This window comes from Erigeron canadensis, chromosome 6, assembly GCF_010389155.1.
Source record: "Erigeron canadensis isolate Cc75 chromosome 6, C_canadensis_v1, whole genome shotgun sequence".
NCBI classification, from domain to species: Eukaryota; Viridiplantae; Streptophyta; class Magnoliopsida; order Asterales; family Asteraceae; genus Erigeron; species Erigeron canadensis.
Window position 1 is genome coordinate 37,977,649 of NC_057766.1, and position 12,906 is coordinate 37,990,554.

A 12,906-nucleotide genomic window follows, 5' to 3' on the forward strand; every position below is an offset into this window, starting at 1 on the left:
AATACATAAATAAATAACATTAGATAAATTTTAAAAGATTTGGCAACAAAATTTTAATCCCAATTAATTTTAACTTTATTTTAAGAAATAAATTATAGAAAATTATCTAACCTTATATTAAATCACGTATTAACCAAAAATGAAGACCATTTATATTTATATCCATAATTACAAATGAATTGTCACTTAAATAATATTTAAAAAATATAAAAACAAAAACATCTACACAATTCGTTTCTTGTGCTTAGATAGGTTCCCTATTCTAACTTCATAGGTAAATTACTTTTTAATATTATTCATCTTAGTTATATTTTTTAATATTTTTCATATTGTATTTTTTTTAACATATATTTATCTATTACATTAAATTTATGCTAACTAAACTAATTTTATTGGTTATCAATCTCAATATTAAAAACTTTAAAACCGCACAACGTGAATATAAGGTTGTCTCATACTTAAGCTTAGGTGTGAAATACCTCACATACTAATTTTTTTTATTATTTTTTGTTTAATGAATAAATGTTTGAGCCCTATGAATCTTATGGGTTAAAAAATTAGTATGTGAGTATTCCAAGTCTAAGCTTAGATACCTAAGAGCTGCCAATGATGACTAGCCCAACTGGTCAGAGGTATCCCAGGTTTTACCCAAGGTTTTGAGTTCGATCTTTAGGGATGGCAAGTCTTGGGTTTTTTTTCTCCGAATACTTGTAATAGCCCATGGTCAACATCTCGTTGTTTATGGTACGTGCAAGGCTTCACCATTATACAATGAGGTTTCTTGATGTCGCATACGACTGAATGTTCGAAAAGAAGATACCTAAGAGCTTTATATATAACCATCCTCGTGTATCTATATATATATATATATATATATATATATAGTAAAGAGATCAAGTGAGAACCATATATATGGTGAGAACCGTGAGAACCATTGAAAAATCATCTCTAAGGTCTTTGCCCTTAGCATTAAGGGCTACGCCCGTACCATAACAATTGTTACCATCTCTTGGATCGCCGTCCATCAAATCCATACCATTCCCATATGCGTCCCTTGACGGTTAAGTTTAGAACGGATAAGGGCCTCTGGCCCGTACCGTATTCATACGTTTTCTTAACACGTAACTATATGATTTTTTACCACAAAAAAAAAAAATTTTTTTTTTTTTTTGGAACGGGTTTTTGTTAAAAGTAAATAAAAAATAAAAAAAATTTTAAAAAAATTAAAAATAAAAATTAAAAAAAATAAAAATGGAGGAAAACTAATGGTTATCACGGTTCTCTCCATACTTGTGGTTCTCACGTTAACCCTACCTTATATGGGTAACACTACAGTGAGAACAGTTTTAAAATAAGAACAGTGAGAACACTTAAAAAACATCATTTTGATGCATTAAAGGTCCATAAAACTAACATAGTGCTTAACTAATTATCATCATTTAAGTGTATAACAACATATTGGCCTGTCAAAATCAAGAAAATCATGTTTTTTGTTTTGTGCATCCATCTTGGATGCATATTCTTCAAAATAATGCATCCACAAAAAACGTGATTTTTTCGATTTTGACGGATCAATGTGTTATTAAACACTTAAATAATGATAATTAGTTAAGCACCATGTTAGTTTTATGAACTTTTAATGCATCAAAATGATGTTTTTTAAATGTTCTCACTGTTCTTATTTTAAAACTGTTTTTATTTAATTGTATTCTTTTATATATATATATATATATAATATTGTGTTATACTTTGGATCGAATTAATTAGACCATATTATATATATATAATATATTATATATAATATGATATATAATATATATAATATATATATGTAGTCGATCATGCATCACATCAATTATAAATATATAAATGCATGTAATAAGACATTGTCCATTTTGTTCTTCAAAGAACGTTAAAAGAGCAGCTATACAAGTCCTACAACCTTTTTAAATTCACAATTTCAAAAACATCTAGAAGAGTGTAACTGGAAAAATATATGCTTGGTGTGTCAACCTTTTTGCGTTGAATTTTATTCAGTACTAACTGTTCACACTTCACAATTTCAACGTATCGAGAAGGAATAAACATCCTGGAATGTAATAAACTTTGGACGAATGTCTATAGTAGGAAATAACCAAAGTTTTGTGTATTGTATGTAAACAATTTTAAAAAATGTTTATTGTATGTAAGAAAACATACGTGACAACCATATAGAATTGCAACTTGTGTGATTTTAATTGGTTGAATACATTTTCTTACATACAATAAACATTATTTTCAAGATGTTTACATACAATACACACAACTTTAGTTATTTTCTACTATAGACATTCGTTTAAAGTTTGTATATTTCAAAATACTTATCTCTATAGAGAACATGAGATAGACATGTCTTTGGTGCAAATTATTACAGGCCCATCTTAAGAACACATGAAAATTTAATTAAAGTCCAAATTAAGAACACAACTATGACATTCTATATTTATATGACAAGTTCTTTTAAGAGAGTAAAGCTTAAGTTAAAGCTTATCGTTTTTTTTTACATGCTTCCTACATTTTCTCTCATGTTCTCACATGTCCGAGAGGCGGTTTCCTTTTAATTATATTTATAAGAAGTAAAAAAAATCTTTCAGATTATCTCAACTGTTAGATCTAAATAATCTATAAACCAAACATATTCTCAGGTTTTTTCTAATTTAAAGGTGTATCGATGTATATTTCCTTCTACTTAAGCTAAAAGTATAGCAATTCGTACAGTTTTTTGAATTTTCAAATTGTTACAAGTTTTTGTTGGTAGAGAGTTTGCTTTTACGAATTTATCTTATACTAGTTTAGTAAAAGTTATAAGGTATTTATAAGGTAATAAGATATCGTATATATATTTTTTTTGGAAAGGTATCGTATATTAGTGCATATATGGTACATTCTAATAATTAAAATACATTATCTTTTTTCTAATTATATCTATATTTAATTTTACTTGATGATTATTCATTAGATACGTTTCTAAATTAAACAAGGTAAATGTGCTAGCGTGCTAGCTACTTAATTAAGTGATGTAACTACAACAAACATGAGTAAATTTAAGAGTTAAAAATGAATACGTGCAGCCAAGTGTTATTATCCACCTTCCTCAATGCTTCTTGCATAGACTTTTAGATTTTGAGGAAGACCACGCGATTGTGACCAAATTAAGTTCTTGGCCTTTTCCTCTACTTTATTTATAACATGTGGTGGAGATTTTCAGATCACTAAAACAATTTCTATATATATGACTAGACTATCTCCAATGTTAGGCAACTTAATTTTACTTGTTATATTACGAGTATATTTTTTATAAATCCTTAAAATTTTTATAAATTTTAAAAACTTTACCTCCAATTATACAAACATCATTATATATCCTTATTCTATATACAAACAACAAAATTGTACTATGAATATGCTAAAGATATCTAAAACTTTGTCTTTTAGCTATAGATAAATACCTTATGAACAACAAAGACGAATATGTTTCAATGCTTAAACAAGGAAGAACAAACAAGAATATGAAAGAATATATAAAAATACCCCATTGAAAATAGCCTTAGTTAATTTCTAAATCAAATATTTGGAATATACACTCTGGAGTTTAGCCTACATTTAAATTCTAAAATTAAGTTACATGGTTTGCATAAAATAAAAAAATCATCTAAGGTAACATATTATGGGTATTTTTCTTCACTTAATATTAGCAACTTCCAATATCTCAATTAGAACAATCTAGTAACCTTTTTCTTTACGGGCGGCAATACATTACCTTTAGTTATGACAAATTTTTATAAAAGTTAGTTAGGGCTAAACTAACACAGTAACACTTACTAGTTTAGGACATATATACACTATTTACTTTTTTAACAACAATATATATTACTCATATTTTTTTAACTATACGGAAATCTAAATGTAAAATTTTTGAGAAAATTATAATAATTCATCTTTACAAATGTGAAAAATAAGATTCAAACCAGCTGAGTTCCCAATAATAGATTAGCATATAAAGTGGATATGAATGGCTACACTGGCTTTTACATCTACCATTTTAGGAGATGCACTACAACAAAAATGGCTTTTAAGGAGGACGGAAGTCCTCGCAAAATGTCTATTTGTCCTCGCAATAACTCTTTCGCAAGGACTTATCCTCACAATAATTAATTTTTTTGTCTTTTAGTGACTTTTTGCGATGACATTTTGTCCTCCTTAAAAGTTTTTGTCATATTTGCTCATTTTTCTTGTAGTGATGGTCATCTAATAACCTCAAATAAACTTAACGATATATATGATGTATGGGTTACATGATAATTTATAGATAATTAACACTAGTTTAATGTTAACGTACCTATCATAAACATCTATTTTCTGGTTGCATCCAGGAAAGCAGTTATGTCCAGTCAAGAGAAAAAAAGAGTTTTGTCCTTTTCTAAAAAAAGATCATTATGTACTTAGATTCATGAACCAAAAAAAATACTTCATTGTTTCATTGTACAGTAAGCATGTAAGCTTGTACATCAGTTACTTACGAAGAAGCGAAATCCCATTTTAGTGAACCAGTTTCTAATCACAAAACAAAAGTAGTGCTGTTCATATTCGTTTATACCCTATGCAATAAGAGTTGTACCCGTCGGACCAAAAACATGTATTTATATGCCTAACGGACAGGCATTATTTCTCCTACCAACTATACAAACATTCTCAATTTTCTCCACTTTAAGACAATGGGCAAAAACAATGATGGAAACAAGAACCAATCACCAAAACCAGATGACAAATACATAAAAGTCAAGTACATTTCGAGCCCGGTTATGGTGGAAGCAAAGAATCCTTCTCAGTTCAAAGAAATCGTTCAACATTATACGGGCCAAACTCCAAACGAAACGAAACCTCGCATGCGTTCTAATCCACCCACTCCTACGACGACTGCCACGTCTACCCGAGAAAACACTAGCCAATTCTATGCTTATGAGCCTTCAAAAATGACTACACAACCTGGTATTGATGGTTACTCATGGGAAGATATTGCAAATTGGAATCAATATCAATAGCTTACTAGACGAAATAAATTAGAGGTGTAGGCACTAATCACATCTACACCAAACACCCTAAAAATGGTGTGATCATTTTGGCATTAGAAGCATGTATGTAACTCCACAAGGTTTACAAGAACTATATTGAGGTTCTAAAACCTTGGTTATCCAGCTTGTATAATAGTAAATATGTGAGCTTTTCTATCTTCAGTTAATTATTAACTCATCTGCAATTCTGCATACACTGTTTTAGCATGTTCCCTGTTCAGGCCCAAGAGTGGCAACCCGGCCCATAACAAATTGGGACTCATATAGCTCAATCTAACCAGGCTTAAGGCCCATCACTCCTACAGTTATAGACTTTATGACTAACATTTTGAAAACAATTGTTTATGACTTTATGTCTTATACTTCTATGCGGCCCATAACAAACTGGGCCTCGACCAGGCATAAGGCCCTAGTGTGGTGTCTTATAGTTATTGACTTTCTGACCAATGTTTATTTTATTTTTTTTGAAAACAATGTTAAATTTAATGTAATCGTAATTTGTAAAGAACAACAACAAGAACACTTACTAATTTACTTACATAATAATATGACATAATCCGTCTTCTCACAACATAAAGAACATTAAGATCCAACCCAAAACCAAATATTCAAATATAAAGTAACGCATAATCTACTACCATAGACGACGTCTAAAACTACAAGCTAACCATAAGGTTTATAACAAGCAACTAAGCAAACCATTGCTTAACACAAACAGCATCAAGACTATCAGTTACCTTTATCCGGAGATTTCAGGTAAAGCGTCTCGCCACCATCTCCACTACCCGAGCCACCACTTCCGCGTCCCTCATTGGAACCAGAACCACCGATATCTTGCTTACGACCAAAGTCAGGGAAGCCCGTACCTAGGTGGGTTCCGCTTGCAGAGGAGTTGTTATTGTTGTCACTATGTAGCATGTGAAGTCCACCACCAGAGTTCATTCCTAGCTGGCTATGCATCGCTTGCTGCTGCTGTAGTGATGAGTACTGTTGTTGGTTGTACATCATCGACGAACGTGCAGCCATGAGAGCTTGTGGAGACATTTGTTGGGCTTGTTGTTGTTGTTGCTGCTGCTGCAAGTAGTGTCCTCCTTGTTGCTGCATGATTCCACCCTGAAGATACTGAGGCCATATCATATTAGTACTATTGTTAATGTTTGATGTAATTATTACTCGTAATTAATGGGGACCAATAAAATTTACCTGAGAATGAAGAGCAGGTGCTTGAGGTTGGGAATCAGCAATGGCAGCAAGGTACATAAGGTTCCTCTGAAGCTTGGCTTGATGCCTGCCATTATTAGTATTAACATTTCAAACCACAAATTAAGTGCATGATTATCAACCGTAACTAATCAGACTGCAAAAAAAAGTGTTTTCAGAATAAAGTTGTAACAATTGGTTCTTTAAGCATTTGATAGGTTCAGAGCATCCAGGATTTGCATGTAAAGTGACCCCAAACAATCGTCATATAGTTAATCAATTTCTTTGCAACTAGTTGTTACATTGGAGAAAATGCACATTTATTTGCTCAGACTGAAATTTATCTTATTAAAGACATTACTCTACATCTTTTTGTAAGACAATCATCAATCAAAAATATATATACATTTGTCAAGAACTAACTAAAATAAAATTAGTATGTCGATCATTCATTCAAATTTTGTCCAAGTAGTCCAAAAAAGTGAAATTTTTAATGTAGTTGTCCCCACACATGAACGCGGGTATAAGCATGAAGAAATATACTGACATTAACAATTTAATTACACTTGATCACTTATAATTGAATAAGTTCAAAATAATAATAATAATAACAATAATATTAATAATAATTGGATAAAAAGATTTCACATTTACAAGCGAAACTTACCTTACAATTAAATAATAGTGTAAAAAATCAATATTTGCCACCAAATTAAATAACAAGTGTAAAAAAGGTTATAATTTCTTAAGTTCTAACATATATGTATAGTTACAAATGTAAAATGACATCATGTACATCTATAACTATAAGTATCAACAACATTAACTTATCAAAAAGACTTCACATTAATAATTAAGCACCGAGAAAAATTTGTGGAATTTATATTAGTCGTACTTGTATTGAATTGTCAAAAAGTGACTTACTCAGCACATTCAGCCATTTTCCCTGAGTTTTGGCTCTCAACAATCTTGAGAATCAGAGATTTGTTTTCATCCAGAAACTGCACATACACATGAATAAAAACTAATGAAACCAATAGAAGTAATTAACTGTAGGTATCAAAATTAAAATAATCAATAATATACAAGGAGATGATTTTAGTATCACCTAACTTAATAAATCTATCATACATATGCATTATTTACTTGTATGTAGAGTATTGAGTATGGTAAATTTATCAAAAATAGCTTTTTTTTTAAAAAGTAACTTTTCTATTCATACTCGCCCCGGCAGCCAAACCAATATTTACATATATTTAAAAGAAAATAAATTTACACCAATCTTCCCAAGTAACGTTCCTATATTTCATTCTATTTTTAAATCAAAGAAAACCATGAATCTTTATACTGTGAATAATCCCATTGGTCTTCACTTTCACTCCATCGAAAATATTTTCGTGCTTTGCTTTCCTAATACACCAACAACTTATTATTATAATGCCTTTTAAAGCCGAACTCGCCACTTTACTTTTGCGTTGTTGCTCGTGGGTATAAATCTAAGTTCAAATATAAGTTTATTGTGGCTTTTATTAATAGCATAAATGGTATCCAACTCATTATAAATGATATGCAAAAACCAAGAAAATTATACTATTGTTTAGTATAATAAAATCAACTAATAAGATGCCTAGACCACAAAAGACAGCCAAATTAAATGAATTATACACAAAGCACAAAACAAAGATAATATTCTTGGTTAACCTATTACCAAGATGACGTTATTAATTAATTAATTAAACACTCATATCCCAAAAACTGCACATGCAGATTAAATTCCCAAATAAACTATAAACTATATATACATACATAGGGAGTATATATATTCTAGACTTATGCTTTCAAGAGAAAATATATTTTACACTAGAAAGAAATTAAGTCAGATACTTTGTACAGTCACAAAAAGATTTCACTGACCGGAATATAAATGCAACTTTATGGGTGTTTGGACAGATTTAATCATTTAAAAACGACCCATCAGCCTATTTATATAAATATATGAAGAAAGGTTTTTTCTTATTTTATGAACATGAAATCAGTTTACCTGAATCTCAATGATTGCAAACAGGTCAGGTGAAAAGAGTAAACACATTTTTGCAATGTATGTAACATTATATTATTTTTTTTTTTCCCTAAAGAACCCTAGAAAAAAAATAGAACTTTTGAACCAAGATTTATCACCTTTCTGAAAAAGAACTAAAAAAATATTATACAGTAATATCTATCAAAGTATATATCATTAAACATTAATTTTACCTAAATGGTAATATATCTTGGTCTGTTCAAAAAACCTTTGGTTTGGAGATTAAATTGTTTTCTGTGCCACTTAATAAAAAAATATATCCAAAGGGTTTGCATTTTGCAAAGCTCAAAACTTTATTTTTTCTCGTAAACAAGTTATAAAAACATATTCCTATATAGGGAGCTGATGAATAATAAGTACTACTACAACAACAACAGTATTCAATCTCGTGAGAACATATATGACAGAGATAGTGTCGAGGTGAGATATAGAGAGTCATATTAAGCCAAACTAAATAAACTAAGATGTAGTATAAAAAGGGAGACTGCTTTCAGAAAATACGCTATATAAAAAAGGGATACTTATCATTTATGAGTAGATCACTCAAGACCAAAAACTTTAGTATAGTAGTACAACAATAAGTAACATGTATATATATACATGAAATAACTATGTATTTATATGTAAGAGCTAGGTAGATATAAAAACTTGTTGCAGATGAAGAAACAAGCAGGGAAAACACAGGCAGGCAAAAGCCAAAAGAAGCAAACATTAAATAACATCAATAAAGTTGAACAAAATCCATCCCCACCCAACCGGCCACAAATATATATATATAGAGAGAGACCTACACACACACACAGAGAGAAAGTGGATTCTAGCTAGTGTGTGAAAGCGAAATCCATGTGTATATATAATATATAAAGGTCAAAAATAAAAATAAACATCTTAATAATAATTAGCTAGGAAGGAAGGAATTGATGAAATCAACCTGTTGAATATGATCAGTAGTGACGTTGTTTGTGGGATAATAGGCTGCCATCATGGGCTGCATCTGCATCAGGTGCTGCTGCATATTATTATTTTTTTCTTTTTTATGTGTATATGTATATAAATATATATGTTAGATACTAGCTAGATATTTTTCTCAGTTTCTCTCACTATATATATATTGAGATTATGTGTGTATCTCTGTCTATATGTATATATTATAGGACTACTGCAAAATGAAAAGAGAAATGGGGCTCCACTAGTTTAACTTTGTTTGTGGGTTAAAACTGTGAATAAGGTTCACTTTGGTTGTTCTAGCTAGCTAGCTAGCTAGTTTGTCCTTGTAAAAGACACGTCTGAATGAATGTGGATACGGGGGGATGTTTTATTGATGCACGGAGATTAATAGCAGGAAAAAAAATAATAATAAAAAATATCGATGGATAGATAGATCATGAAGGTTAAAAAGAAAAGAAAAAATTTGAGAGAAAAGGTTGCAGGCTTTTACACAGTGTGGAGTACAATCTTTGGCTATATATGCAGCTGGTGATGGTAAGATGAAAGAGGGTGGCACACTTCCAAGTTAGGGTTTATAGGGGTTTTCCAATTATTTTTAATAATAAACTCTCTAAATTTTGATTCCCAAACGTTGAAAACATCAAGAAATTTATTGTTAGGTTAAAAAGTTAGTTTCGGATAAATGATTATGAAATTTACAAGCCATGATCCCATTAATAGTCCCATTAATAGTGTCTAGTTTTAAATTTCCAAGGTCTTTGTTTTTAGATTTTTACTAAAAATATTTTTATTTATATTACATAATACTTAATGAAAATTATATAAATAGATCGAGGTTTAGATATGTTTTCATCGTGTATAACTTTCTCTAAGTATTATATAATCCAATAAAAGATATTTAAATATTAAACTTATAAAAAATAGACTTTGAATATTCAAACCTGGACATATTTAATGGGACGGATAACTCATACTTGATACCACGACGAAACTTAACGTTCAAAAAAGAGTTATTAAGCCGGTCTTATATAATAGGCATCTCTTTCACACCTCTTTCACACCGTCACATTAGATTTTCGATCTCCTCATCCACCTCCTATTTATTCTATATTATAAAATAACTATAGTACCTTTTCTCTCTCCTCAAATCTCAACAATTATCTTTTTTCTCTCTCCTCCATAAATCATTTATTTCTCCGATTCATTCAAAATCTTTTATCTCAAAAACCGTACATCGATAAATTATAAAAATTGTACGGGTGTTCATAAAATTTCATGGTCTTTCATTAGAGATGTCATTCGATATACTTTCGACAAATTTTTAAATCCGAGGGCAGAGCCCGTACGGCTAAGGCATTTTACTATCATACTCTATAACATATCAACTCCTATAACCTATCATACTCTATGACCTAGGTATCACCCCACCATCTTACCGCTGCAACACGCGAGTACTTGCTCTCGTATGAATTTAAACAAAAAAGATATTTAAGGTTTAAAAAATAATCCTATTCTATAAACCACTACAAGTCTAAGGGCTAAAATGAAAATATATAAAATATAAATATTTTAGTTGTCATTAATTGTCTTCTTTATTGAAATCTTTGCAACTATATACATATACATAATATAAATAAACCAAATAATACGAGTAATAATAATAATAATAATAATAATAATAATAATAATAATAATAATAATAATAATAATAATAATAATAATAATAAGTGAAGCCTGACCCACCTCTCTCCTCTCTTTTTCGTCAACCCACTTTAATACATCGACTCCAGCCAACGAAGAGCCCCATCGACGAGGTCCTACCCATAGGGTCGACGTCAACGAGCCCATCGATGGGCGATCAATGACCCTGTTATATCCGGCCTAAACACCAATTAATAGCTTAGTGGATGAGAAGTAGATCGAGTTTTAAAGGTAATGTTTTTACTCCTATTAATAGTCGTGTTTTCAGAAGAATTAATAGAGGTTTTCCTCCTACTAGGTATCGGTTAAGAGGACCCTCTAGCGTGGACGCGATTTTTTTTTCTTGTAATATTTGATCCACACAAACAGATATATATTTGGTATTGTATTCAGTAGAATATATTCAAAGACAAAGTAGATATATATCAGCGTGATACGACGGTGATAGTGAGAATGGTGAGACGGTGGCTAGTGTAGGTGCAACAAGTGGCGATAGTCGCGGTGATGTCGGATGGTGGCAACGAGTGGTGGTGGCCGAAGGCGGCGACAAGTTGTGTGGTCGGCGACGAAAGAATGAATGTAAAAATTATTAATATAAAAACGATAATGTATTTATTTTACAGATCAAATAAACTACATAGTAAATTATTTATATATATTGACGGGAGATGTTTAAAGAATAAGGAGCACTATACATACTTTATATCATTTTTTAAGGAAGCTGGGTGGGAGTAATCTATTTTATAAGGTATTATAAATATTAAATACTTTTTTTTTTATAATTATTAAATAATTTGTTGGTAACACAAAGTACACAGGACAAAACTGTAACAATGTGTGGAAGTTACAATATAATAGTTTTTCATTACGTAAAAAGAGTAAAAAGTTCTAAACATTTACCGGGGTCAAAACAAACTTAATTTCATAAGTATAAATGACATTTGGTTTAATTTATTAAATTACGCTACATGACTTTTTTGCTTTTTTTTTAAATGTTATTATTTGATAGATGCTAATGTGTGATATGAAAATTATAAAGTGTTAATGTGTTATAAAAAAAATGTTGTCTACTTGAGGTATCAAAAGTGAAAATATTGACAACTTGAGGTATCAAAACTGTAATTTTTCTATAAAAAGAGGGGGTCAAAAGACTAAAATACCCCTCACGTGCTTGTCACCTGAGGGCGTTAACGGCAAAATTTAACGCCGTATGAACGTGATACCAAAACTAAAAAAAACACAAAATTTTAAGTATGAAAACTGTAATTTTTTGAGTTAGAGACTAAAAGTGCAAAAATTACCAAATTGAGGTATAAAAATGTAATTTTCTCTAAATATTAAGTTAACCAACCAATTCATTTTTCATGGTATAAAAACATAACATTAACTTCAAGTTGATAATATTAAATATTGATTAAAAATTAAAAGTTGAGATTTAAATAAAATTTTAAATTTTAACCATTAGTTATAATTCAAAGTTTAAAATATTTTTAAGTTTTGTACTGTCAAAGATGAAATCACCGACGTCGGTAACTTCTTAGAAAACATGTTGAAAAATAATAGAGATCGAGAGTAGTAGACTAGTGTCGGACTTTTTTAGTGAGGAGGAAATTACAAAAAAGACCCCAAATGTAATGTAAATGTAATGATATGTCACGTGAGACAGAGAGAGGGTCAGAATGGTGGCGCACACATTATCCAAGAAATTCACAAGACAGACAGACAAACAGCCTGGGCCACGCATCTTACCCCAAACCAAACTTCGAGATACCAAAAAATATTTACTCACTTACAACTTTAATTTAATTTGTCATCTTATTCTTCTCAACCTTTGTCTTTCAACTGAAATATGTTTTTACTTCGTAT

The 12,906-nt window shown here is 30.3% G+C and overlaps 1 protein-coding gene across 1 annotated transcript; it reads right to left on the minus strand.

Moving 5' to 3' along the window:
• Positions 1-5,657: 5,657 nt before the first annotated feature.
• On the minus strand, positions 5,658-9,793 carry LOC122605005 (GRF1-interacting factor 1-like). The gene is made up of 4 exons (XM_043777867.1): positions 9,323-9,793; positions 7,236-7,312; positions 6,315-6,399; positions 5,658-6,233 (listed from the first exon to the last, which is right to left on the minus strand). The coding sequence occupies exons 1-4, from the start codon at positions 9,404-9,406 to the stop codon at positions 5,841-5,843; spliced, it is 639 nt and encodes a 212-aa protein (XP_043633802.1). The 5' UTR covers positions 9,407-9,793; the 3' UTR covers positions 5,658-5,840.
• Positions 9,794-12,906: the final 3,113 nt, after the last annotated feature.